Source organism: Sciurus vulgaris (genome assembly GCF_902686455.1).
Source record: "Sciurus vulgaris genome assembly, chromosome: 16".
Classification (NCBI taxonomy): domain Eukaryota; kingdom Metazoa; phylum Chordata; class Mammalia; order Rodentia; family Sciuridae; genus Sciurus; species Sciurus vulgaris.
Genome location: NC_136477.1, coordinates 11552806 through 11578990, shown reverse-complemented (window position 1 = coordinate 11578990; position 26185 = coordinate 11552806). Strand labels below are relative to the sequence as shown.

The window sequence follows — 26185 nt, the reverse complement described above, 5'->3', positions numbered from 1 at the left end:
TCTGCCCATACTTACTTATTTGCACAGGGCCGCTGGTAACTTGCAATATTAAAAGGAAGGGTCGAACATTAACAAATTCTCTTGCATCCCAAGCTTGTTCTCCATCTGACTCTTATCTGGGACGGCGCCCTAGCTTGATCAGAAAGCTCTCATAATTCGCATTCCTTGTTGCGACAACCTAACCCATCCCCAGCCCCCAAATCTCATTATTACCATCCATCTCAGTGGGACTCCAGACCCCGCCCCATAGGCCTCCCCAAAAGGCCTCCACCACCAGGCTTTTGATTCTTAGCCAGCACATTAAAGCGCGGCTGCTGTGGCGCGTGGCACGATGGGATTTGTAGTTCCAGGGCTCACAGACTGGGTGGGGGGGAGGCTTGCGCATGCGTCTTGGTGGCTTCCGCACGTATCTCCAGACCAGTTTCTTCCCAGCTGAGCGGGCCGTGGTGTGAATTCCTGCTGCTTCTTTCTCCTTTTGGGAGTCTAATTTCTCTCTCGGAGCGGAATTAGGTTTAAGTTGGCGCTACCCTAGCCAAGAAGGATACTTGCTTTTCACGAATGAACAGAGCTGGGATGACTTTGCCAACGGGAAGTAGGCTAACTACTCTTACTTTAGGTTGGGGCAAACATTGACCTGTGTCTCTTCTGAGAGTCAGAAAGTCTCTCGGGGCAGGGCTGGGTTGTCCTTTGGTATTACAGCCTTGGTTGATTCGGTAAATATTGATTTAGGGAGTGGTTGAATGCGGCATACAGCGAAAGAATGGCCTTGAGCATTGACGGGTAAAAAACACGCTTTTAAAGAACGGTTTATGGTTGGCTAGGTAATGCTTAACTTTGACTGTTTCAAATAGAGCAAGCAATTCTTATACACATCTGACAAATGGGGAAAACCGAAGCCCCGAGTGGCAGGAGGTCGCCCACCTTGTTATTCGCAGGGCCAGGAGGGGAAGGAAATCTGACAGCTTCCAGGGTCTCCAGCTCTTTACAAAGCTTTGTTCTCAGAAGGAAAAAAAGGTGCCCTACTGTCTTCAGATGGAGCGTGGATCACGAAGATTTCTTCTGCATGACCCTGCTCTTGCCTAAATTTCCTGGGAAAGGGATTTCATCTTATTCGTCCTCAGGTAGTGAAAATAATTAGGCCTCCTATTCCTATTAGAGTTATTAATTTCGTTTTAAAATTTTATATCCTGTGGGTTTTTTCCCCGTCTCTTTGTAAAAATTGTCATACAGTATTGGAAAATAAACAGCGCTAAATGGGGCGGCAGCTTCTGCAGGAGCCCAGCGTGTCAGGCTCTACTTCGATCCAGCTGTCTTTGCCTCTGGAGTAAAAAGTCCGCCTCAGGTTCAGTCCCTCTGTTCTTGTTTTTTGTTTCCACACGAAGGAAAGTACTCCGAAGTACTCTCTGGATGGGGGGCGGAGAAAGAGGAACAATTAAGTTTTTAGGGGAGATGATAAGGGTGCAGTTGACTCCCGACGGAAGGGTTCCCGGACCATTACGCATAAGCCCACATGCACTACCAATTCCTGGGTCCAGCAAAGAGCGGCAGTCAAGTGGGTGTGAGATGCTGAGACAAGGAGACGCTCGGAAGACTAATTGGCTAGAGAGGCGGCAATTCTTCCATCACGTGACCCGGCCTTGGCCTGGCCAGGGTCTCCCTAGTGCTCGACCACGTGTGGTGGCTGTGCTTTCCGATTGGTGTGACGGGACCAGTTTGAACAGAGTACGGAAGCCCCAACGGCTCATCTACGGCCGCGTTTTTTTTTTTTATTCCTTCTCTTTGGCTCTCTCCTTCCGCGCGAGTCTCAGGAGAAGCCGCAGCACTAGGAGCCGCTGCTGCCGCTCGGGGCCGGGTAAGTGGGCCTCGCTCAGAGCTGGACCCGCTCGGCTCCGGCTTGCGTCAACCCTCGCCGGGCTCTGGGCCTGCGCTGCGCGCGGCCCGGGCGTCGGGGCCGCGCCCGACCGGGAAAGGCCGGGAACCCAGTTGGGCCCGATCCGCGAGGCAGAGAGAACGGGCCGGGCGGGGGAGGGGGAAACCGAGTCGAGCTTTGGGGGTGGGGCCTCGGAGCCGGGCCAGGCTGGGGTTCAGCGAGAAGCGGGCCAGTGGGGCGGCTGGGGTCGGGCTGGAGGGGATCTGATTGGGAGAAGCGTCTGGGGACTGCATAGGGCCTGATTGGGGGACGTCGTGAGGATCGGGTGTTGGGGGGAGCCTGTTTCGGCCGGACTTGGTTGGGTCAGACTGGGGGAGGCCGCATTGAAAGTTGGTGGGGGAGCTTGTTGAGTTTGGTAGGGAGGGGCGTCGGACTTAGCCAAGAGGGCCTTGCTGGGTGTGACTGAGGGGCGTCGCTGGGATCCGTGGAGGGAAATGCTCCGGGGGGAGTTCTCCTAGGCCTAATTGGGGGAAGCTGCAGGGGTTTTCTGACTTGAACTGGTGGGGGGCTTGGCGAAACTTGATTGGGGGAGGCAGCAGAGATCCGTCAGCAGGACTTACTGCTGACTGGGGCAGAGGGTGGGAGGGAGAGAAGCTTGGCCAGACCTGATTGGGGCTGGCAACGGGGTCGGGTCCAGGGGTCTTCTCTTGTGGGTTGGACGAGCTTGGCTAGCTCTCATTTGGAGGCAACGGAGACCTATCCCAGCATTTGCTTCGGGCCCGATTAAGGGGAATCAACGGAACGGGTCTGGCTAGTCCAGAAAAGGGGGCGTCTGGCATCTGCTGAGCTTGAAGTACCGGATTAGAGGAGGCGGAAAGGCTCATCGGCACGATCAGAGCAGTTTGGACGGTGCACCTGGGGAAGCTTAGGGACCAGACTAGGGCAGGAGGCGGCTGGGATCTGGCTGAGCTTGCGGGCTTGGTTCGGGAAAAGGAGAATCTTCAGGGACTGTGTCTGCACCAGGGACACCACGGGGGCAGGGGCACTGTCACGGTCCGGGGCGGGGCCCCTGGACGTGGAAGCGTCTGGGCCCTCGCCCAGCGGCTGCGAGGGAGGCGGAAGCCTTAGGGCCCGCAGCCGGGGGCGGCAACGACATGGGTCACCGTCACCGTGGGAAGAGGGCTCCACCTTGGGTCCAATGAGGGTCCGCCGGGCCCCGCCGCCGCCACCCATGGCCCGCTTTCATATTCCCCCACCCGCGCTCCCAGCCCCGCGACTGCGCGGCCGAGGATGGCGCAGCTGGCGGGGACCCCGCACTTGGGCGGGCGTGGATCGGCGGCCTCCACCTGTCCGCCGAGGGCGCTCTCGTCGTCATGCGTCTGCCTCTGCCTCAGGGGCTCAACCGGGGTCTCACCCGGAGACCCAGAGACCCAGCGCTGACCCCGGCCCCTACCCCTGCAGCTCGCCTTGCGCCATGGACTGGCAGCCAGACGAGCAGGGCCTGCAGCAGGTCCTGCAGCTGCTCAAAGACTCACAGTCGCCCAACACGGCCACTCAGCGCATCGTACAGGATGTATCCTTCCTTCCTTCCGGGGCTGGGGGAACCCGGCAAATGTCTGCAGCTTCTGAAGGCCAGAGAGGGAGGGGCCCACTTCCCGACACCCCTCACCCTGCCCCCTACATTTTCTGATGTGGAAAAAGAGCATGACCTGGATAGAGAAGCCAGGATGGGCACAGGAGAGCTCAGGGATTGTTATGGAAAATGATGAAAATACCTAATGTTCCTCAAGCACTTAACTATTAAAGTAGTTGCTGTTAGTCTCCATATTACAGAGCGGGACATTGAGGCTTAGAGAGGCAAAAGATCTTCCCAAAGGCAGTGGAGGCAGGATGGAAAGTTCAGCCCTTTCAGATTCGATTTCAGCCTGTCCTTACAGAATAGGGAGATAAGTCTTTAAAACATTAAGAAGTTTCACATGAAAATTTGAATTCTTTTTTGTTTTTTTTCCCATGCTGGAGATCACGAACCCAGGGCCTTGTGCAGGGGGTGTTCTGCCACTTAGCCACACCTCCAAGAGGCCCCTGTCTTTTTTTTTTTTTTTTTTTTTAAAGCAGGCAACATTGGACTGCTAGTGAGCAGAGCTGAGTAGCAGCTGCCTCCCTCAGTGGACCAGAATTCTCCAATTCTCTCATTTTGCTAGGCCTTCAGGAGCAGATGGGAAGCTGGGGCATCCACCTTGGTCAGTGTGTGCATTTGATATTCCTGAAATGCTCTGAGCTGCTCAGGGCATAGGGGTTGAGATCCCAGGAGCTGGTGGCCTGGTCCCCTCAGTCACGTGTGTCCTCAGCTATGTGGCAGTAGGGGCCTCTGCCTGAGTAAGGCCCCTGTCTCCCAAGACCCTTAACAACCTGGCAGAAACTCAAACAACTCAACCAGTTTCCTGACTTCAACAACTACCTTATCTTTGTCCTGACCAGACTCAAATCAGAAGGTATGCTTTATGTACCTCTCCCTGTGAGCCGCACCCCACCTTACCCCCATGGACCCCTGAACCTCAGCCTTTTCCCCCGCAGATGAGCCCACCCGTTCTCTCAGTGGCCTCATCCTTAAGAACAACGTGAAGGCACATTACCAGAGCTTCCCACCCCCTGTGGCTGACTTCATCAAACAGGAGTGTCTCAACAACATTGGTGACGCCTCCTCGCTCATCCGAGCCACCATCGGTGAGAAGGGGCAGTGGGGGCTCTGGGTCAGAAGCTGCTCAGCATATTCGGGATGTTGCTCACTGGATGCTCCAGCATCCTGTGTGGCTGTACAGTTACTATTGGCATTTGGCAGGTGAGGAAACGGAGGCATTGAGATGTTAAGGGACTTGCCTGGGAAGTTGCAGAATTGGGAAACAGCTGGGCAGTGCAGGTCCGTGTTTGGAACCATTCCTTCTGGAAACTGCTGGCTGTTCTTGTTTTGGAGACAGTGACTTGTGTTCAGAATTTTGCGCTAAGTGCTTCGGATCCAGCTTCCCTGCCCCTGTGGAAGCAGCCATTAGCTGATTCGCACCAGTCACAGTTCAACTGCAACGTGAGCGAGTTAATAGTGGCCCCTTCCTGAAGCTTGGAAGACTGCCACAGGAGGTTACAATAGGGCGGCAGGATCCAACTGGAGCCCTTTCCCTTAAGGCTTTCACTACTGATAAATACCAACATTACTCTTGGTTACCAACTTACTTCGTTCCTCTAAAAAAGTTGTTTTGTGGGCTGGGGTGTAGCTCAGTAGTTGGGCGCAGGCAAGCTCACGTGAGACCCTGGGCTCCAATCAAGCGCTGCAGAACTAAATAACTATGAAGAAGTTTTATAGGACCATTTCAAAGGAAAAGACAGGTTTACTTATGTTAAAGGGAAGAAAATCTTCAATACAAACGCGGCAAAACCGGGATAGTTACATTAAATTTGAACTAGCTACGCGGACCTGTCAAAAGTGCTGCTCTCACTTCTTTCACCTGAAAGAAGTGCTGCTTTCTGCCTCTGTAGAAATGACTCTTACCTTCTTTAGCTCCCCCTCTGAGCTAAGTAGAAGGATCTGGACTTCCCAATCCAGGCTCTGCGCCCGGTACTGTTGGCCCTCCATACCCACAGGTTCCATATCTGCATATTTAACCAACTGTGAATCAGAAATTTGCACCTGTACTGAATATGAACAGACATTTTTTTTTCCGTGTTCTCTAAACAATATAGTATTGCAACTATGTACCCAGCATTGGTATTCTGTTAGATTTTATAAGTTAGGTAGAGATGCTTTAAAGTATATGGAAGAATGTACTAAGTATCTTTTTATGGTACTGGTTATTGAGCTCAAGGGCACTTTAGTACTGAGCTACCTTCCCAGTCCTTTTTATTTTTTTATTTTGAGACAGGGTCTTGCCAAGTTACCAAGCCTGGCCTTGAACTTGAGATCCAGCTGCCTCAGCCTCCCAAATAGCTGGGATTATAGATGTGTGTCTGGCTGTGTGCAAAGTATTGTATTCAAATACAACACCATTTTCTTCCGAGATCAGATGATACTGGGCATATTCAGGGTGGTATGGCCATAGATACTACACTGTTTTCTAGAAGGGACTTGTTTTGGTGTCCCTGAGCGGTTGTGGAACCAGTTCCTCATAGAATGACTGTGACTAAATCATTGAAGATTCCCAGTAGTCTTACCTGGGGGCTGGTTTTTTTTTGTTTTTTGTTTTTGGTTTTTTTCCTGGTACTAGGGACTGAACCCAGGGCCTCAGAATGCTTAGACAAGCCCTCTACTCCTGAGGTACACCCCCAGCCCTTTTTATTTTATTTTGAGACAGGGTCTTGCTGAGTTGCGCAGGCTGGCATTGAACTTGGGATCTTCCTGCGGCAGCCTCCCGAGTAGCTGGAATTACAGGCGTGCTCTACTGCACCCGACTGAGGCTGATGCTGATGTTCTTTATTTCCATCGAGGGCAAAGCGTGGAGGCACAGAGAGGTTAGGTGATGTGGTCAGGGTCACACTGCCAGATGGGGGACTGGGACTGCGTCATGGGCTGGCATCAGTGTCCTCCTAGTTTTCCTATGAACCCACCTTTCTTGATTCTTGAGTCAGACTGAGCCTTCTACCCCTGGGAGACACTGCCATCTTGTGGCGTTAAACGCCCATCTTCCTTGACAACACCAGCATTCAGCTCTGCACCCAAGACCCCTCCACTGTCTTCAGGACTCACATAGCTGCTGCATTTTGCTCTTTGATTTCTGATAGGCAGTAGAGCCTTCCCTGTGGCCATAAGGCCTTGCATGACTTGTTACTGTCATCTGTGTCCTCACCTCTTCCCATACTCCCATCACGCTGCTCTGCTCCCCTCTGTGAGCACATGAGGCCACTCCTCTCCTTGGACCATTGCCCATCCCTCTGCCTGGGATGCTTTCCCCCCAGGTACCAGGATGCCTCCTTCTTAACCCACTTCACCTCCCTCAACTCATTGCTCACATGTCAAGATGTCACCTCAGTGCTGGGCATGGTGGTATGCACCTGTAATCCCAGCTTCTCGGGAATCTGAGGCAGGAGAATCACAAGTTTGAGGCCAGCCTGGGCAACTTACCCTGTCTCAAGCTTTAAAGGGCTGGGGATGAAGAGTGCCCTGGGTTTAATTCTCAGTATTGTAAAAAAAAGAAGAAAAAATCACCTCAATGAGGCCTGCTCCAGCCACCCAGTGGAACATTGCCCCCCTCCCTCTCAGCCCTCGGCACTTGGCTTCCCAGTGTTTTACTGGGAAAACAATGGGGTGGGGCCATGTAGGGTTTCCATGGGATAGTTTAGGGAAAGCCAGTGAGTGAGTGCCTGGTGGTAAGGGCAGAGGCCCTGCAGGCCCTCACCCGGCCTGAGGCAGCCTGCCTTCCCCGCTGACCCAGGTATCCTCATCACCACCATCGCTTCCAAAGGCGAGCTGCAGATGTGGCCTGAGCTGTTGCCCCAGCTGTGCAACCTGCTCAACTCAGAGGATTACAACACTTGTGAGGTAGGTGACAGGCTGTGGCCAGCCCAAGCAGGGACCTCGGCCTACACTGTGACCTGCGCTCATCTCTGCTCCTCTCCTCTCCACCAGGGAGCATTTGGAGCCCTGCAGAAGATCTGTGAAGACTCCTCTGAGCTCCTAGATAGTGATGCTCTCAACAGGCCCCTGAACATCATGATCCCTAAGTTTCTGCAATTCTTTAAGCACTGCAGTCCCAAGATCCGGTGGGCATGGCTCCCCAGGGCATCTGAGGGTCTTGGAGTGTGTAGGCAGGCTGGGCCGGGATGACCCACATGTTTGTACCCTGCCAGGTCCCATGCCATTGCCTGTGTGAACCAGTTCATCATGGACCGGGCGCAGGCGCTGATGGACAACATTGACACCTTCATTGAGGTGCGCTGCTGGGCAGGGGTTGGGCAGGAAGAGCCCAGGGTCTTGAGGCAGCTGACCCTGCCCTTCCCTGCAGCATCTGTTTGCCCTGGCTGTGGATGATGACCCTGAGGTGCGGAAGAATGTGTGCCGGGCCCTGGTGATGCTTCTAGAAGTGCGGATTGATAGGCTCATCCCCCACATGCACAGCATTATCCAGGTGTGCATGGCCAAGGCCAGTGCAGACGGGCAGGTGGGCAGCTGGCAGGGGACTGGGAAGCCACCTGCAATTGGGCTAGGCCTCAGCCTCTTCCCCCTTGCCCCAGTACATGCTGCAGAGGACCCAGGACCACGACGAGAACGTAGCCCTCGAGGCTTGTGAGTTCTGGCTGACGCTGGCCGAGCAGCCCATCTGCAAGGAAGTCCTTGCCTCCCATCTGGTCCAGTGAGTACTGCTCCTGCCCTGTCACACCCTAGCTCCACCCCTCGCTGTACCTATGCCCTCCCTTACGGTTAGTCACCTCCTGAGCTTATCCCAGTTCATGGCCTTGTCAGTTTACTTTGAATCCTCTGTACATTTGTTTTTGTAAGAGTGTAGCTCAAGGGCAGAGCACTTGCCTAGCATGTGTGAAGGACTGGGTTCAGTTCTCAGCACATATAAAAATAAATAAAATAAAGGTATTATGTCCATCTGCAAATTAAAAAAAAAATTAGATTGATGGGACAAAAAATGAGGAACCAGGCATGGCTGGATCCAGGTGTTAAAAGGATAGGAAAGGTATCTGTCTGGTCTCAGACTGCTTTTTCTACATTGGGCTTTAGTCTCAGGCGTGACCTTTCTGGGTACTGTTGTGGTTTTTTACATCTTTTCAGCTTAGGAAGCTCTTTTAACTAGTATCTTTAACAAAAGTCTTAGAGCTGACCCTTTTTTTTTCTTTTGTTTTGTTAGTTTTCTCAGTTTTGGGGATTGAATCCATTCTACCATTCTACATCACCAGCCCTTTTTGTTTTTTAATTTGAGGCAGCGTCTTGCTATATCGCTCAGGTTGACCTGGAACTTAGTCTTTCTGCCTCAGCCTCCTCCCCAGGATCGCGGCATGTTTCACTGTGCCTCGCTGAGCCAGTCTTTAATAGTGTGCATTATTGGCTTAACTCAGAATCGTTGTGTTGATATCAGGAGGGCATGAGGCCGGGCGACCAGGGGTGGCTCCTGGGGAGTGATGTGACATGCTTGGGGAATGGGACGAGAAGGTTCTAGGAGAGTTTGCAGTCCCAGCTGCAGCTGAGGGGACCATTCACCTTGCCTTTCACTTCCCCAGCATGGCCTGGACTCAGCCATCTTAGGGAAGTACCCAGGGCCTAAGTCACCTGGTAATACCTTATGTCATGCTTGGGACCAGGTACTCTTGTAAGATTTCCAGTGTGTTCAGGGGTCTGGAATTCACTGGGTGGCCAGGTCTGAGCCAGAAGCTTTCCTGTGGATCCAAGAGTGGTAGCACCTAATCATGGTGACTGAAACCAGGTTGGGATAATTCCCCACAGGGAAGTGAATGGGTGCAGGACACACACAATCCGCATGCTATATACTGTTTGTCCCTTGCTGGGTGCTGCTGCCCACACCTCTGCTGCCTCCTGTCCAGACTGTGCACCCCCAGCCAGGGCTCCTGCACTCTGACAAACAGCCTCTCTCCCGACAGGTTGATCCCCATCCTGGTCAATGGAATGAAGTACTCAGAAATTGACATCATCCTGCTCAAGGTTTGGCTGGGTTGTTGGCTGTTGAGCATGGGTTGTGTGGCGGAGGTGTTGGCTGGGTTCTCCCAGTGGTGCTGAGTGGTCTGCTGGTCTTGTCCCCAGGGGGATGTGGAGGAGGATGAGGCAGTCCCGGACAGTGAGCAAGACATCAAGCCTCGCTTCCACAAGTCCCGAACGGTGACGCTGCCCCATGAGGCTGAGCGGCCTGATGGTTCTGAGGATGCAGAGGATGATGATGATGACGATGCTTTGTCCGACTGGAATCTGAGTGCGTGGCTGGGCCCTGGGGGTGTGGTGGCAGGCCCTGGGATCCCTCTCGGAAGGTGATGAGATGCTGGTGCAGGCAGTTTGTAAAGAACTTACCATGATCTCTCATCTGGGGGAGTGAGTTAAGGAGGCCCAGCCACCTGCACGAGGGGTCTCCCTGATCCTGTCCCCCTATTGTCCACCCTCAGGGAAGTGCTCAGCGGCTGCACTGGATGTCCTTGCCAATGTCTTCCGGGAGGAGCTGCTGCCTCACCTACTCCCCCTGCTCAAGGGCCTCCTGTTCCACCCTGAGTGGGTGGTCAAAGAGTCAGGCATCCTGGTGCTGGGCGCCATCGCCGAGGGTGAGTCCTCTGTCCGCCCCATCCAGTGTGTTCCTCCCTTGCTTGTCAGTGCCTCATGCACACTGGCAAGAGTCTGGGACTGGATGCAGCACTGGCGAGGCCTACTTACCCCACTTCAGACAGCTCTGGGGTCCCAATCCTCCCCTTGGCCCTTGGGCCCACAAGGAACCCCCAGAACCCTAATGTGCATTATCTGAGGCAGGCAATTCTGGGGTGTTGTGAACATAATTACAGTGTCTGCAGCTGTGACAGTGGGTACCTCTGCGGAGCTTCTTCCACAGTAGGGCATCCCTGGTGGGATCCCCATCAGTGAACTTGCCCAGTCACCACCACCACTTGCTGAAGTGGGTATCAGAACCCCAGGTTGAGAGATGTGAACTGAGGATCACAGAGGTTACCACCTAGGGAGCATCAGAGTGTCAGGCCTAATCCTGGCTGCTAGGCTACCCTGCCAGAAATTGAAAGTGCCCAGTGGTGGACATAAAGCATGGCAATCTGATGCAGGTGTGTCGTATGGGACCACTTCAGCAAACACAGCTGTCCTAAGCATTTCAAACATGGAGCAGGAACTCTCAAGCTGGAGAGCTTTTAAAATTTTTCTGAGGAGGGTAGGGAATGGAGCTCAGTGATGGAGCACTTGCCTGGCATGTGGGAGGCCCTGGGTTCCAATCCCAGCACCAAAAAAAAATTAAAATTTTTCCTAAGATCCCATTAGGCACTGCATCCTGTGTTAATAGGGCGTGTCACGACAAGTGCACGCGCATATGTTGATAGGCTGTGGTAGGTGCATTACATATTGATGGGGAAAAGAAACTATATATAGAGAAGTTGATGCCTAACCAGTATAAACACATCTCATCTTTGATTATTGGGGAATGAGTTATTCTTAGTGCTCTGTTCAGGTAAGAGAGTGGTGGTCGCCGGGTTTGGTGGCACAGGCTTGTAATCCCAGCAACTTGGGAAACTGAGGCAAGAAGATCACTAGTTCAAGGCTAGTCTTAGCAACTTAGCAAGACCCTGTCTCATAAGAAAAAATAAATAGGGCTGGGGTTGTAGCTCAGTGGTAGAGCGCTTGCCTCGCGTGTGTGAGGCACTGGGTTTGGACCTCAGCACCACATAAAAAAAATAAATAAAGTTATTGTGTTCATCTACAACTTAATTAATTAATCAAATAAAATAAAAATAAAACTGCTGGGGATGTAGCACAGTAGTAGAGCACCCCTCGGTTCACTGCCACACGTACACTAAAACTGAACCTCTTTTTTTTTTTTTTTGATGCGGAACTCGGGTGATTTTTCTCTGAGCTACATCCCCCAGCCCTTTTTATTATTTGAGAGAGGATCTCCTAAATTGCCGAGGCTGGCCTTGAACATGTGAGCCTTCTGCTTCATTCAAGTAGCTGAGATTACAGGCATGTGCCATTGTGTGTTGCTGATGCTCATAAGTTTTTTTTTTTTTTTGCACTGGGGATTGAACCCAGAGATACTCAACCAATGAACCACATCCCTAGCCCCCCCCCCCTTTTTTTTGTATTTTATTAGAGACAGGGTCTCACTGAATTACTTGGGCCTCATTAAGTTAGTGAGGCTGGCTTTGAACCTGCACGATCCTCCTGCCTCAGCCTCACAAGCCACTGGAATTACAGGCATCCACCACCGTGTCCAGCTAATGCTCATGATTTTAAGAAAAGAGAAGACGCGAAGGTGTAGCCGAGTGATAGAGTGCTTTCCTAGCACATTTGCCTAGTTGCCTAGTGTGGTTTCCATTCCCAGGACCAGAAAAAATTAGGGGAGATGAAGAGTAAAAGAAAAATCATAAACACCTAAGAATGGCTTCTTTGATATGAGAAGTACTTCTCATCCATCTGGATCACTGGGTTGCCCCATAAGGCTGATGAGCTCAGCAGTTCTGCTGACTTTGAATTGAAAAGTGACTGGATCCAACCACCCCAGATGCCACGTGCCTGCTCTGTCACCCATCCTGCTCTTGCCTTTCTTTATTTAACCTTGAAGCCTCAGTTTCTTCATCTGTCAAGCGTGGCTCATTTTTTCTTTCCATAAGGGTTTGCGTGCCTGGGCCCAGCTGGGCTCATCCTTCCCCCTGAGCCCCAGCCAAACTGTCTCCTTTCATCCCCTGGTCCCTGTAGGCTGCATGCAGGGCATGGTGCCCTACCTGCCCGAGCTGATCCCACACCTCATCCAGTGCCTGTCAGACAAGAAGGCCCTGGTCCGCTCCATCGCCTGCTGGACACTGAGCCGATATGCCCACTGGGTGGTCAGCCAGCCCCCAGACATGCACCTTAAGCCTCTGATGACGGAGCTGCTCAAGCGCATCCTGGATGGCAACAAGAGGGTGCAGGAGGCGGCCTGCAGGTGACCTTTGACCCCTGAGCTTGCAGCGACCCCCCTCTTGGCCTCTTTGCTCTCTGGGAAGTGATGACACCTGTGACTGCTGACCTGGCCCTGATTCCTCTTGTGTTCGTACTGGCTGATCCCATGTGCACCCTTCCCACTGCATGGCCCAGTACCGTCTGTCGGGAGCCACTAAGCTCTCCACCCTGACCCCCTCCACCAGTGCCTTCGCTACCCTGGAGGAGGAGGCCTGCACGGAGCTGGTGCCCTACCTCAGCTACATCCTGGACACCCTTGTCTTTGCCTTTGGCAAGTACCAGCACAAGAACCTGCTCATTCTCTACGATGCTATCGGCACTCTGGCTGACTCTGTGGGCCATCATCTCAACCAGCCGGTGAGACCCCAGAGTAGCCCCCTGCTCCCTATCCCAGTGCCCTTTGGCATCTGGTGACCTGGCGGCGACCCTGTGTCACACGCCAGGGACGTGGCCGTGACCTCAACAGGCAGACAGACCCACCCGGTCCCCGCCCTGCTCCCAGTCTAGTGGGGGAGACAGACAGTTTTGAGATAGCGTGGTAAGTGCTGTGCTGGGGAGCGCAGGGGCCTGTGGGAACCAGGAGGTGCCGACCCAGGCTCCTGGGTGGGGGCAAGGGTTGGGGGGCCAGTGCTCTGGACAAACAGGTGAGAACAAGACGGGCCTGGAGATCTGGCTGCACGGTGAGCCTTGCAGGGCTCCGTGAGCCACAGTGAGGAGTCCAGGTCTCACCATTCAGGTGACAGCCTTCTGTAAGTCACAGACCACCCACCCCTACCCAGGGAGCCCAACTTCCTGCTCCCCCTCCAGGAATATATCCAGAAACTGATGCCCCCGCTGATCCAGAAGTGGAACGAGCTCAAGGATGAAGACAAGGACCTCTTCCCCCTGTTGGAGGTGAGTGGCTCAGTTCCCCTCCCCCAGTCCCACCATCCTCTGCCTGACTTCACCTCACCTACCCTCTTCCCTGCCAGTGCCTGTCATCGGTGGCCACTGCTCTACAGAGCGGCTTCCTGCCCTACTGTGAGCCTGTCTACCAACGTTGTGTCACCCTAGTGCAGAAGACACTGGCCCAGGCCATGGTGAGCAGCCTCTAATCCACCCACCCACCCTGTAGCTCTGCTGCTGCCACCCAGGCCCCAGCCTGTTCCCCTCACTCCCCTCCCCACCCCCTCCATGTCCAGATGTACACCCAGCACCCTGAACAATACGAGGCCCCAGACAAGGACTTCATGATTGTGGCACTGGACCTGCTCAGTGGACTGGCCGAGGGCCTGGGTGGCCACGTGGAGCAGCTGGTGGCCCGAAGCAACATCATGACATTGCTCTTCCAATGTATGCAGGTGGGTGATGCCCCATGCAGGCCACACCCCATCCCTGCTAGTCCCAAGTTATGGCAGGGAAGGAGCCTTTACCTGGCCAGTGGCAACACCTAACAGCCCATGTGGGCCAACATGGGGAACTCAGCCATAGTTGTGCCCAAAGAACATCAGAGGAAGAGGGCCTTTAAAAAAAGGCTCTGAGCCAGGCATGGTGGCGCACGTCTGATCCCAGCAACATGGGAAGTGGAGGCAAGAGGATCGCGGGTTCCAGCCCAGCCTGGGCAATGTAGCCGGACCCTGCCTCACAAGGGCCAGGATTTGCTAAGTGGCGTAGCCTCCATGGTTTAATCCGTAGTCCCACCAAAACAAAAAGATCAGAACAGGGTTGGGGGCATAGTTCTGGCAGAGTGCCATTGGCTTCAATTCCCAGTATCAAGGAAAAAAGGAAATTGAAAGCACAAGTCCCCCACCTGAGAACATTCTTGCTATTTTTAGGTGACATCTAATAAGACATCCGTAATATGTAAATAGTTAGAGCGTACCATTTTACAAAGAAAAATATTCTGTAGGTGGTGGTTTTTGTGGTGGTGCTGGGGATGGAACCCAGGGCCTCAAGCATGTTAGGCAAGTGCTGTACCACTGTGCCACGCCCACAGCCCTTGAAAGGGGACAAAAGCAGGAGGCCAGAGCAGTTAAGGAACAGCATTGCAGGTGGCACACACCAGGCATCCTAGCTGTTCGGGAGGCTGACACAGGAGAATTATAAGTGAGTTTTTTTCCTTTTTTCCTTTTTTTTTTTGGATACTGGGGTTTGAACCCAGGGGTGCTTGGGGTGCTTTACCAGCGAGCCACATCCCTACTCTTTATTTTGTATTTTGGGAAGGTCTCGCTAAATTCCTTAGGGTCTCAGCTAAATTGCTGAGGCTGGCCTTGAACTTGGAATCCTCCTGACTCGGCCTTCCTAGTTGCTGGGATTATAGGTGTGCACCACTATACCCAGTTTAGGATTATAAATTTGAGGCCAGCCTGTCCCAAAATAAATAGGGCTGGAGGTATAGCTCAATGGGAAAGTGTCCCTCATTTCAGTCTCCAGTATTAAATTAAATGAGGAGAAGCTTTGAGTCTCCGCATTTGGGGTCAGGATGTACTCACTGTCCTCCTCCTGCCTCAGGACTCGATGCCTGAGGTCCGGCAGAGCTCCTTTGCCCTCCTGGGAGACCTCACCAAAGCCTGCTTCATCCATGTCAAGCCCTGTATCGGTAAGCCCCCACCAGCAACCTGTGCTGCCCGCCCTGGCCTCGGGTGATGGAGACACAGTGGGATGTGTTGGTGCTGTCTGATGGGCCTGCCCAGCCCTCCTCCTTCTCTCCACCAGCTGAGTTCATGCCCATCCTGGGCACCAACCTGAACCCTGAATTCATCTCTGTCTGCAACAATGCCACCTGGGCCATTGGGGAGATCTGCATGCAGATGGGTGAGTGTCCTGCAAGAGGGCAGGCAGGCCATGCCTCTCCGCGTGGCTCTGCTCTGCATTGCCCTTAGGGGAAATGTCTGAAAAACCGTTCGTGATTGGCTTCTCCAAAGAGGTGGGACAGGAGGGCCATTCGTTTTGGACTGTGTCATGTAGTTGTCTGAAAGGCCTGTTGGATTGATTGGATGACTTTTGGCCTCTTCCTGAGGGAGTACTGGTGGTGTGATGTCATCATGGAATCCAGTCATGACTCTAGGGGAGAACTCTGGTGCTTGGAGGGTGTGGGTCTATCTGATTGACCATGATTCTGGGCTGGGGAGCAGCAAGAGAAGGTCTTTTGTGCCCTGAGCAGTTGTGGTTGGCCAGTCTTGGGATAGAGCCGGGGTCAGTGAGCTAGAGGGGCTGTATCCCTGACTGGGCTGCAGTAGGCGGAGCTGGCTGTGCAGGTTTTGACTGGCTGCTTCCCTAGGGGCAGAGATGCAGCCTTATGTGCAGATGGTCCTCAACAACCTGGTGGAGATAATTAACAGGCCCAACACACCCAAGACACTGCTGGAAAACACAGGTGGGTGCCAGGCCTGGGCCACTGCCCCTTGCCTGCCTCTTGGAGGTGGTGTTCTGGACTGGGAAGCCTTAAGAAAGAAACCAGGAAGGGTGTCTGGTACAACCTATAAAGGGGTTCCGGGAGAAGCCCCAGGAGAAATGCCAGCCTTGGGGAGGCCTGGGAAGAGACCCGGGCTGGGCCGCGCTCAGAGGCCCAGGCTGGCTGCAGGAGCCATTCCCTTGGGGCCCGTGGGCGGGGCTCGGTGTCTCCTACCAGAGGCCCTGCCACGTACCGTCCCGGGGCCACTCGGGGTTGCAGGTCGCCTGACGAGTCCCTCTGCCATTCCAGCCATCACCATTGGCCGCCTGGGCTACGTGTGCCCACAGGAGGTGGCACCCATGCTGCAGCAGTTCATCCGGCCTTGGTGTGTGCCCGCCGGGGTGGGGCCCGGGCAGCGGGTGGGTGGGACAGCAGACCTGATTGCTTCCCTTGGCTGTGCCCCCACCCCAGCCTCACCCCAACAGATGCATGACCCAGAGCTACCCACTGAGGCCCTGCTCCCCCGTGCCCCGCTTGGTACATTCAGCACCTGTCCCCCCCCTGACCCACTGCCCACCTTTCTGCAGGTGCACATCCCTCAGGAACATCAGGGACAATGAGGAGAAGGACTCTGCCTTCCGGGGCATCTGCATGATGATCGGTGTCAACCCCGGGGGCGTCGTGCAGGTCGGGCAGCTGGGCTCTGAGGGCAGGGTGGGGGCTGGCTCGGGCGGTCCCTCACATGGGATCCGTCACGTTTCAGGACTTTATTTTCTTCTGCGATGCTGTAGCCTCCTGGGTGAGCCCGAAGGATGACCTTAGGGACATGTTTTATAAGGTGAGGCTCCAGCTCAGCCCTGATCTTTTCCTGGGACAGGGCAGAGCAGTCTCTGGCCACAGGGGGACAAGGCCCAGTTCTCTGGCCCGGCTCTGGCCCATCCTTCACCCCTGCCTCCCCACAGATCCTCCATGGCTTCAAAGACCAAGTTGGGGAGGAAAACTGGCAGCAGTTCTCAGAGCAGTTCCCGCCACTGCTCAAGGAGAGGCTGGCGGCCTTCTATGGCGTCTAGGCTCGTGTGGAGACTGTCAGGTGAGCGGGTCTTCCACCCAGGCTGATTGGCCAGACGGTCGCAGGCACTGACCCTCCCTTTCCCCTGCAGGTTTCTGTCTGCCTCATCATCGGAGGGATTGCTGGGGAGCACGCTGCGTCCAGAAGTCGCTGTGCCCTGTTCCAGGGGGGTTAGGGAGGAGTGAGCGGGACCCAAATCCAGACGCCTTCCCAGTCCGTCCAACCGTCCACCTGCCCCACTAGGCCTGTGTGGCCGGCGCATGGGCAGGTGGGTGGGGCCTCCACGCTCATCCTACAAACAGGGAGGGGGGTGGGACTTCTTGGCAGGCAAGAGCCCCCAGGCTCAATGGGGTCATCTCAGGCAGCCCAACCGGGCCAGCCACGTGGGAGGGAGGAATCAACACAGCCGACTGAATCCGGCTTTGGATGAGGCGAGGGGATCGCAGGAGGGGAGGGGGGTCCTTGTAGAGACGCGTACACACACATGGCCACACGCATGTGCAGGCACCGCAGCCAGCCAGGCTGGGCCAGCTGCCCCACCATTTCCCCGACTGCATGGAGACAGTAGAATTAGTGAACCCCTGAGTTAAGCCGTACGGCCTTCCGTGTAACCTGCATCTAGAGTATAAGAAGCTTCCGCTGTTTTGCTGGATTCGGCGGTAATTGGGGAGGGCTGGGGGGGGTTGGGGGAGCCTCAGCCGGGATTGGGGGGAGGAGGATGGCCACCTTGAGGCCGCCCTGTCAGCACGTGCACGCTTTGGACCTGCTCCACACACTTCCCTGCCAGCTTGGTGGCAGCCTCAGCCAATGTGTCCCCATCCTAGTCCCATCCCAACCAGCAGAGTGGGGACCACCAGAGCAGCCTGAGCTGGTCTGAACTGGCCATTTTCCTCCCTGCGCTCCAGTGTACTTGTGCTCCCAGCGCTGGCCTGGGACGTTTTTCCTGAAGAAAGTTGGGACAGAGCTGCTAGTACCTATCCCTGTCTCTTGTGGGGAGGAGCTTCAAGGGCAGGCTGGTTCTCTGGGTTCCTGAGAACCCCCTTAAGCCAGTGAGGATGTTTAACTGGTGATGTCAGAGGTTTATGCAAGAAGAAACCCTAGGGTTGGGAGGAAGGGAAGGTGAATGCCCCCATCCCCCACTTTGTCCCTCTGGGACTTCATGCCCAGTGGGCTTAGACCCCACCAGACTGGGACAGCAATTCTATAGAGAACCTTCTCAGACTGGTTGAGAGTGCAGGCAAGGTGGGAGGCGGCTCCCCTGGAGAAGGGGGTGCAGTTATTTCCGAGTTGGCTGGAAACTGGGCCCTGCAGACCCCTTCTCAGTTTTCCTTTTTTCTTCCCCGCTTTCTACTTCTTTGGGAGCCCCTTGTGTTTTGGGGCTTGACTGGAGTCCTTTATCCTGTGGCCTGTTCCATCCATCCCTCCAAGGCCCTGGAGCCCACCTCCATTCTGGCCAGGTGTCTTCTCAGGTAGGGTCAGGCCCTACCTCTATTCCAAGGGGTACTTAGTGCACATTCCGTAGTTCAGCTGCTCCTGTCCCTGCCCCCACTCTACTCTGAAACTTGAGCAGGTCTCTGGAAGCCATTTGTAGAAAAAGACAAAAAAAAAAAAAAAAAAAAAAAAAAAAAAAAAAAAAATCAAACTTTTTAATACCATTTAGTTTTCTGGTAATTCCACTTTGGAGCATCCTCCACTGAGTCTTGCGGTATATGGATGGATTGGCTGTCTGATGGAATCCATAACCCCCTTTCCATCCAAGATGGGGGGCTCTAACCACCTTCAGGGAAGGGGAGCCTGATTCTTCTACTTTTTCTTTTCCTTTTTTTTTTTTTTTTTTTTTAAGGAAAGCTATTTAATTTTTTAATTTATTTTTGGTTGGTTTTTGCACAATGAAGTTTCAGCTTCTCAACTTTATTCCCTGTACAAGGCTGTGGACCCAGATTGGCCTTTATCCCACAGTCCTCTCCCCTTGTCCGGAGTCCCTCCTCACCCTCTTTTCCCTGCAGGCTCCCAGGTCTGTCCATTTGTTACCGTGCTGTGCTGGGGATTGGCGCCAAGGTGGCGTGAGATTCCACTTGTGTAGAACTTTGTTGAGTAAAGATCAGTTTCTTGTGAAATCCTTGGTCTCTAGTTTCCTGTGTCAATGGCCTTGGTAGTGAAGGAGAGCTGTGGAGGAGGGCCTGGGGTGCTTTAGAAGGGAATGCACAGAAATCCAGGCAGGAAGTAACTGAGGGACCCAAGAAGTAAGGTTTTTTTGTTTTCAGTATGGGCGTGCTTAACCACTGTGCCACATCCCCAGGCCCCCAACCCCCATTTTTTATTTTTTTGAGACAAGGTTTCACTAAGTTGTTTAGGGCCTCCCCAGTTGCTAAGGCTGCCTTTGAACTCAATTCTGCCTCAGCCTCCTGAGTTGCTGGGATTACAGCATGTGCCATCATCCCTGGTTTAAGCATTAAGCTGACACCCCAATCCTATTTTCTTCCTTGTAAAATATAAAGATGAATGTGGAGAGTTGTTTGGGATCTCAATAAATTGCTGAGGCTGGCCTTGATCTTGCCATACTCCTGCCTCAGCCTCCAGAGTTGCTGGTATTTACGTCCTGCGCCACTACACCTGGCTGAAGAAGCTAATGTGAAATTGCTGGTCCCAGTGGTGCACATCTGCAATTCCAGCTAATTAGGAGGCCGAGGCAGAAGGATCCCAAGTTCATAGGCCAGCCTGGGCAATATAGTGGAACCTTATTTCAAAAACAAAGTTCCTCAACAGGGCTTTGCTTGCTGGACAGTGCACCAGGTCGCCATGGAGCGCCCCAGTGTTTCCTGGTCCCTTAGAATGAGGTCGCTCTCCAGGGGTGGGGTTGTAGCTCCGCGGTAAAGCCCTTGCGTAGCACGTGTGAGACACTGGGTTCCATCCTCAGGACCACATTAAAAATAAAGGCACTGTGTCCATCTACAATCATACATACATATACAAACGTTCTTCACAGCCCACAGGGTGCTGCTCGGTAGCCTCTTGCAATTTCCTATCTCCCTGCCCCACCCCCCATACTCCAGCCCGCCTCGGTGCCGGGGTGTGATCTAGGGTTTCCCACACGCCACGCAATTGCTCTAAATGCTCTCAGCCCCACCCACCCAGCCCCCGTGGTGCTGGAGATGAACTCGGCGCTTCACACGTGCAAGGCAAATGCTCCCACTGAGCTGTATCCTCAGCCCCGGGCCCGTGGTACTAAGGCAAATGGAAAATGGCTGGCGGCCGCGGAACCGATCTCGAGCCTGAAACCGGCTCTGCCGCGGCGCCACCAGAGGTGCCTGTTTAAGAACGCGGGGACCATCAGTTTGCATTTTCCAGCTGAAGGCCGACGTTTTCGGAGACGAGTCCTGGTACCAGCCGGTGTCCCGGGAGCCGCTCGATTCCGGTCGGCAACGTCATCAGTCAGCGCCGGAAGTGTCCCCACGCTGCCTAGGAGACAGGACGCTGAGCCAGCCGCTGACAGGGCTGTGCCGGCCGCGCCCACCGGTCGCCATGGCGCTTCCCCCTGGGCCGTCCGACAATCCCCGCGCTTGGGACGATGACTCGGAGCCGGAGCCGGAGCCCGACCCCGACGCGCAGGCCGAGGCCTACGTGGCCCGCGTACTCAGCCCGCCGAAACCCGGGCTGGCTCCCCCACGCGCCTCGCTGCTGTCCACGCCCGCCGTGTCCCCGGGCGCGCTGGAGCCAAAGGCGGCGTCCAAGATCCCGACTGTGGGTGTGCCGGGCCTGCTGAGCCTTCCCCCGGAGCTGCTGCTCGAGATCTGCGCCTACCTGGATGCGCGCCTGGTGCTCTTTGTCCTGCCGCGCGTGTGCCACACGCTGCGCGACCTCGTGCGTGACCATGTCACCTGGAGGCTACGCGCGCAGCGCCGCGTACGCGCGCCCTATCCGGTGGTGGAAGGTGCGCGCACCCGGGGGTCAGGGAAGCCCGCCCCGGTCAGGCTTGGGGTGGAGGAAGGGGCATCTGGGGCGATATGGGCACAGCTCCTGGAGAAGGCTTCGTGGCTGTTTTGACCCAGGCTGGAGTCTGAGGTAGTTTCTGGTGGTGCCTCAGTTCCTGATCTCTGGGTGGACTATGAGGCAGACACCTGGATTCCTGAGACCTCTGGAACTAGGGTCCCTGAACTCACGATTCAAGGATTTTCAGTCTTGGGGTCTGCTGGCACTAATGCCCTGACAGTGAGTTGGGGATAACCCTAGGACTTAAAGGCTTGAACTGTGCTTGTGCTGAGAATAAGCCTAAGAATTCTCAGGCAGAAGTGGCAATTAGTGATGCCAAAGCCCCTGACCCCTAGAGACAACCCTGGAGAAGTGAGGCGGGGGTTCCCAGTGCAGAGCCGGCAACAGGCCTAGGGCTTTGGGACTGGGATCCTTGATATCAGCAATCACAGATCTTCAAGTCCTGGATCTAGCCTGTCATCTTAGGTAGGGGCTGATGGTCACTTCTCCTGTCCCTTAGTTCCTTGGTCCCTGAGGAAGAAGAGAGTCTGGGGATCTTGAATGATGTTGTTGATGTTGATATTACTGGATTGTCAAGCCCTTGAACCAACATGAGTAACAAGTTGGATAGTTGATTGCCCTCACTTGGAAGCTTTGATTTTGCAGAGGGTCAGGGGCTTCTGGATCAGCAATTCTCAAGGTGTTGCCATCTGACCCATTGAATCTCTGCACTTGGTACCTGGATTCTGTGTTTTTTCTCCTGTCCTGGGGAGGAACCAAGGACCTCACTCATGCTGAGCAAGCACTTTAACACTGAGCTACAGCCCCACTGGCCTTGGATTTCACATCCTGACAAAGGTTTACAAAGGTTTACAAATAGTAGTTGGAGAAACACTTCCCTGGGTCTGATTCAGGTGGCTAAGAATTTGTCATGAGGTCCCAGCTTGAGAATTGAGGGGCTAAGATCAGACCTCAGCCAGGGGTGAGATAGGACCTTAACTTCCTAAGGCTGCTGTCCCCCCAGCTTCGGTTGTGAGGGTGAGGCTTGGAAAGGTAGTCTTGAGGCCCCAAGTTCTGGAAACTGAGGTGAGGAGTGGTCCTTGACCTGCCTGGGAGATGTGTATATCAGTGGGTGAAAATTTGGAGCCTGGCCTGCTTGGGTAGGTAAGGGGTTCAGGTGGGGTTCTGTTCAAGTCTGGTGTAAGTTGTGCTCCCTGGAAGCCAGGGGTGGGCTGTCAGCTGGTGCCCACTGGGGAACCTGCTCATGGTGCTCCGCAGAGGAGGACTTTGACTGGCCGGCAGCCTGCATTGAGCTGGAGCAGCACCTGGCCCACTGGGCAGAGGATGGGCACCAGGCTGAGTACTTCTGCTTGGCTGATGGGCACTTTGCTTCCATTGACTCAGTGCTGCTGCTCCAGGTGAGGCGGGCTCAGTGGGGGGCCTGGCAGGGGTGGATCAGAATGGCTCCAACAACATCAGCTTGCTCCCCTCCTAGGGCGGGGCGCTCTGTCTGTCAGGTTCCCGAGATCGCAACGTCAACCTATGGGACCTGCGGCAGCTGGGGGCAGAGCCCAGTCAAGTTCTGGTCAAGGCCTTGGGCACTCAGCCGAATAGCACCCACAAGGTGAGGGGTGTGAGGGGCTATACAGCATGAGACCTGGGGAGGGCGCTGTGGTTAAGGGCCTGGGTTTTGATGCTGGACTGCATAAAATCGAATGTCATTCTGCTATTGTTGATGTGACTTTGGGTGAGATGCGTGATTCTCTGGGTCTCAGTTTCCACTTCTGTCCAGTGGTCAGGATGAGGATTAATAGAGATGAATTACGCATTAATATGAATATGCAATAACCTCTGGATGTGGCACATGATAGATGTTCAGAAGATGTCAGGTATGCTGGGCTTGATGGTACAGGCCTATTGTCCTGAGGCCTCAAACCACCACCACCAATGCTAGGTTTCTGCAGAACTTGACTTAGAAATGGTGTTGGGGAACTGGGCGCAGTGGTGCACACTTGTACTCCCAGTGACTCAGGAGGCTGAGGCAGGAGGATCCAAAGTTCTAGGCCAACCTCAGCAAGTTAGCAAGACTCTGCCTCAAAATAAAATTTTTAAAAAGGGGGTAGAGGCTGGGTGCAGTGACACATGCCTGAAATCCCAGTGGCTTTGGAGGCTGAGGCAGGAGGATCACAAGTTCAAAGCCAGCCTCCACAAAAGTGAGGCACTGAGCAACTCAGGGAAATCCCGTCTCTAAATAAAATATAAAATAGGGCTGGGGACATGGCTCAGGGGTCGAGTGCCCCTGAGTTCAATCCCTGGTACCAAAAAAAGTGGGGGTTGCTAGAGATGTAGCTCAGTGGTAGAGCACCTTTGGGTGAGAGAGAGAGAGCTATGTTACTGGGCGTATGTGTCTAAAGTCAAACAGACCCCTGCACCCAAACTGTAATCTCATCCAGGTTTGGACTTGCTCTGGTTCCTCTCTCCCTCCTCTGATCTTGATTTTGTCACCTGTGAGATGGGGATAATCACATGGGACCCCGGTTGTTTTGCCTCTGTCAAAGTGGGTGTTGGGGAGGAAAACCTGGTGGCTTTGAGTGAATCTGTTGATCTCTCTGAGCCTCATCTGCAAAAACAGAAAGGCCCCACCCAGCCTTGCCCCATGGGCTGTGGGCAGGAGCAGCCTGAGCTCATATTAGGAGGGGAGCCATGTGTGACTGCTGTGCCTGGTCCTGCAGGGCTGGGTGTGGTCGCTGGCGGCACAGGACCACCGCGTGTGCTCTGGCTCCTGGGACAGCACTGTGAAGCTGTGGGACATGGCAGCTGATGGGCAGCAGTTCGGCGAGATAAAGTGTGAGGGGGCCTGGGCCGGGGGCCTGGGTGGGTAGGACCATGCCAGGTTGCCTCCCCAGCCCTGTGGTCTGTGTGTCCCCAGGGGAAGAGCAGCTGTGCTGTGCCTTTCCTACCGGCCTGACATCCTGGTGGCTGGCACCTATGACAAGAAGGTGACCATCTACGACCCCAGAGGTGGGCTGGGGGTTCTGGAGCCCAGGTGGGGAAAGCAGGGCTACCTGGGGTCTCCAGAGTGATACTGGGGAAGGAACACTCTGGCCTCAGCCTAGCTGGGGTAACAGTCACCTAACAAGGTGCTAACTCCTGAGAGTGGTCAGGACCATGCTAAGGCCCCGCACGTAACTGGGTGGGGGATGCAGAAGAAGCCTGACCAGTCCCCAGGGTTGGGTTAAGATCTGATCTGCTTCTGCTGCCTCCTAGCTGTGTGGCTCCAGGCAGTTTCCCCTCCAGTTTCCCCTTCAAATCATGGGCTGCGAGTGTAGGTCAGTGGTGAAGCATAGCGTGCTTAGCGTGCAAGATGCCTTGGCACTGCCCACACAAACCCACCCTCATAACACTGCCAGCGCCATGGGGGTGATGGGATGGGATGATATCAGAACATTGGTGGAGCCAGGCACAGTGGCACACACCTGTAATCCCAGTGATTCAGGAGGCTGGGACAGGAGGATTGAAAGTTGGAGGCCAGCCTCAGCAACTTAGTAAGACCCTATCTCAAAATTAAATAAATAAATAAGACTGGGGGGTGTAGCTTAGTGGTAGAACTTCTCTGGTAAAACACACACACACCCACAAACACACACACACACACACACACACACACACACACGAGAACATTAGTGGATTATATAAGTTTGTTTACATAAACTCAACAAACCCACCCGAGTCTTTTCTATGGTCTCCGTGGTTAATTTATTTATTCATTCTTATTTTGTGAAATTGAAGGGCCAATAAACACTCTTCGTCCAGGCAGAGCTAGAACCGGGACCAGGGTGGGACGAGATGCTCATCTCTGAACCGAGAGGAACTGGTGGGGTTGGAGGAGTCAGGGAGGGGCAGAGGCCTGGGGGTCCTGGATTCAGCCAGGAGAGAGAAGAGAGATGGTCAGCTGCGGGTGGGCCCAGCCACTGATGGTGGCCCAGGATCCTCAGGTGGGTCTTGGGGTCTCTGAGGGCCTCTGATGTCCTCCCTCCCCCCGGCCTGGCCCACCAAGCCGGCCCAGCCCAGCTGCAGAGCCGGCGGCTGCACTCCAGTGCTGTTCTGGCGTTGGTGGCCGACGACAGGCACATCATCTCCAGCAGCGAGGACCACACCCTCGTGGTGTTCGACCGCAGAACCAACAGCGTCCTCCAGCGGCTGCAGGTGGGCAGGCCCTCCCGGGCCCAGAGGGGTGGGGCTGGTCCCCCAGCCCAGCTGAGCTGCCCTCCCCCTGCCTCCCGCAGCTGGACTCCTACCTGCTCTGCATGTCCTACCAGGAGCCCCAGCTCTGGACCGGTGACAACGAGGGCCTGCTGCACGTCTTCGCCAACTGTAACGGCTGCGTCCAGCTTGTCCGGGTCTGCGGGGCACTTACCCCTGCCCAACCATCCCTCCCGGGGCTGCTTCCTACCCTAGCCCCCTAACGTCATGGGGGGTGGGGCTGGCCTCCGGAAGGCCTTGCCTGAGTGTCGCCATCCCCCCTGCCCCCACAGTCCTTCGACGTGGGCCACAGATCTCAGATCACAGGAATCAAACACTCACTGGGAGCCTTGTATACCACGTCCACAGACAAGACCATCCGGGTGAGGAGAGCGCTCACCCCACTGTCCCCCACTGGCCAGCAGCACATCTCCTGACCTGTGTCCATTGCCCTTCACAGGTCCACGTGCCCACAGACCCACCAAGGACCATTTGTACCCGAAGCCACCACAATGTACTGAATGGGGTAAGGCCCTGCCCCATGCACCCTGTCCAGCCTGCCCAAAGGGCCCTCCACTGACTCCTCTGTCCCTGTCCTCCAGATCTGCGCTGAGGGCAACGTGGTGGTGGCTGCCTCGGGGGGCCTGTCGCTGGAGGTCTGGAGGTTTCAGGCATGAGCAAGTAGATGTGTGTGTGTGTTGTGCACTGCCAGCCGGCAGGCTGAGCCCCGGCCTCCATTCTTGGGGGACCTTCCCCCCATTGGTGCTGACTCTGCCCCCACCCCACACGCCTGGGGTACTCGGAGTCCCAGCCTTGGCCAAGGCTGGGCCCCGTGCCTGTGGAGATGACGTGGTTCTGACCCAGGGAGGGGGCTGCTCCCCACGCTTGGGTCCTGGTTTGGTTATGATTTGGACACCACACTATGTCAAGAGTGAAGGAGAATAAACCTGACGTCCTGAGCAGATGCTCTGGCCTGGCTGTGTGCCCAGGCAGCCGAATCTCCGTCCCTGCCTGGGGCTG

General features: G+C 54.8%; 2 protein-coding genes across 11 annotated transcripts; both read left to right on the top strand.

The window, feature by feature from the left end:
- The first annotated feature begins 422 nt into the window (after positions 1-422).
- TNPO2 (transportin 2) lies at positions 423-19071 on the top strand. 7 transcript variants are annotated; one of them, XM_079116065.1, is made up of 25 exons: positions 424-1852; positions 3332-3443; positions 4287-4362; positions 4445-4594; positions 7288-7394; positions 7482-7615; positions 7703-7784; positions 7858-7980; positions 8087-8205; positions 9458-9518; positions 9618-9783; positions 9971-10123; positions 12270-12495; positions 12698-12869; positions 13320-13406; positions 13484-13591; positions 13694-13852; positions 15003-15090; positions 15207-15305; positions 15772-15867; positions 16165-16270; positions 16473-16572; positions 16649-16723; positions 16848-16975; positions 17046-19071. In XM_079116065.1, exons 2-24 carry the CDS (start codon positions 3345-3347, stop codon positions 16953-16955), a joined length of 2694 nt encoding a protein of 897 aa, XP_078972191.1. In that variant the 5' UTR covers positions 424-1852; positions 3332-3344; the 3' UTR covers positions 16956-16975; positions 17046-19071. The 7 variants fall into 7 exon arrangements, 5 of the variants coding, with proteins under 5 accessions (XP_078972194.1, XP_078972191.1, XP_078972193.1 ...); XM_079116066.1 differs by having other exon boundaries at positions 425-1852; positions 16195-16270; XM_079116067.1 differs by lacking the exon at positions 17046-19071 and having other exon boundaries at positions 16677-16723.
- A 1024-nt stretch (positions 19072-20095) lies between these two features.
- Positions 20096-26123, top strand: FBXW9 (F-box and WD repeat domain containing 9). 4 transcript variants are annotated; one of them, XM_079115829.1, is made up of 10 exons: positions 20096-20885; positions 22202-22341; positions 22419-22547; positions 23656-23768; positions 23853-23944; positions 24981-25129; positions 25210-25323; positions 25459-25548; positions 25626-25691; positions 25768-26123. In XM_079115829.1, the coding sequence occupies exons 1-10, from the start codon at positions 20477-20479 to the stop codon at positions 25840-25842; spliced, it is 1377 nt and encodes a 458-aa protein (XP_078971955.1). In that variant the 5' UTR covers positions 20096-20476; the 3' UTR covers positions 25843-26123. The 4 variants fall into 4 exon arrangements, with proteins under 4 accessions (XP_078971955.1, XP_078971956.1, XP_078971957.1 ...); XM_079115830.1 differs by having other exon boundaries at positions 22118-22341; positions 23853-23922; XM_079115831.1 differs by having other exon boundaries at positions 22118-22341; positions 25069-25129.
- Positions 26124-26185: the final 62 nt, after the last annotated feature.

Coding starts and splice junctions, on each gene's coding strand:
- TNPO2 (XM_079116064.1), top strand. CDS start 3,069: ATGAGGGTCCGCCGGGCCCCGCCGCCGCCACCCATGGCCCGCTTTCAT. Junction 7,395..7,481: donor AGGATTACAACACTTGTGAG/GTAGGTGACAGG, acceptor CCTCTCCACCAG/GGAGCATTTGGAGCCCTGCA. Junction 15,868..16,164: donor GACACTGCTGGAAAACACAG/GTGGGTGCCAGG, acceptor TCGGGGTTGCAG/GTCGCCTGACGAGTCCCTCT.
- FBXW9 (XM_079115828.1), top strand. CDS start 20,477: ATGGCGCTTCCCCCTGGGCCGTCCGACAATCCCCGCGCTTGGGACGAT. Junction 20,886..22,117: donor GCCCTATCCGGTGGTGGAAG/GTGCGCGCACCC, acceptor GTTCTGTTCAAG/TCTGGTGTAAGTTGTGCTCC. Junction 25,549..25,625: donor CCACAGACAAGACCATCCGG/GTGAGGAGAGCG, acceptor TGCCCTTCACAG/GTCCACGTGCCCACAGACCC.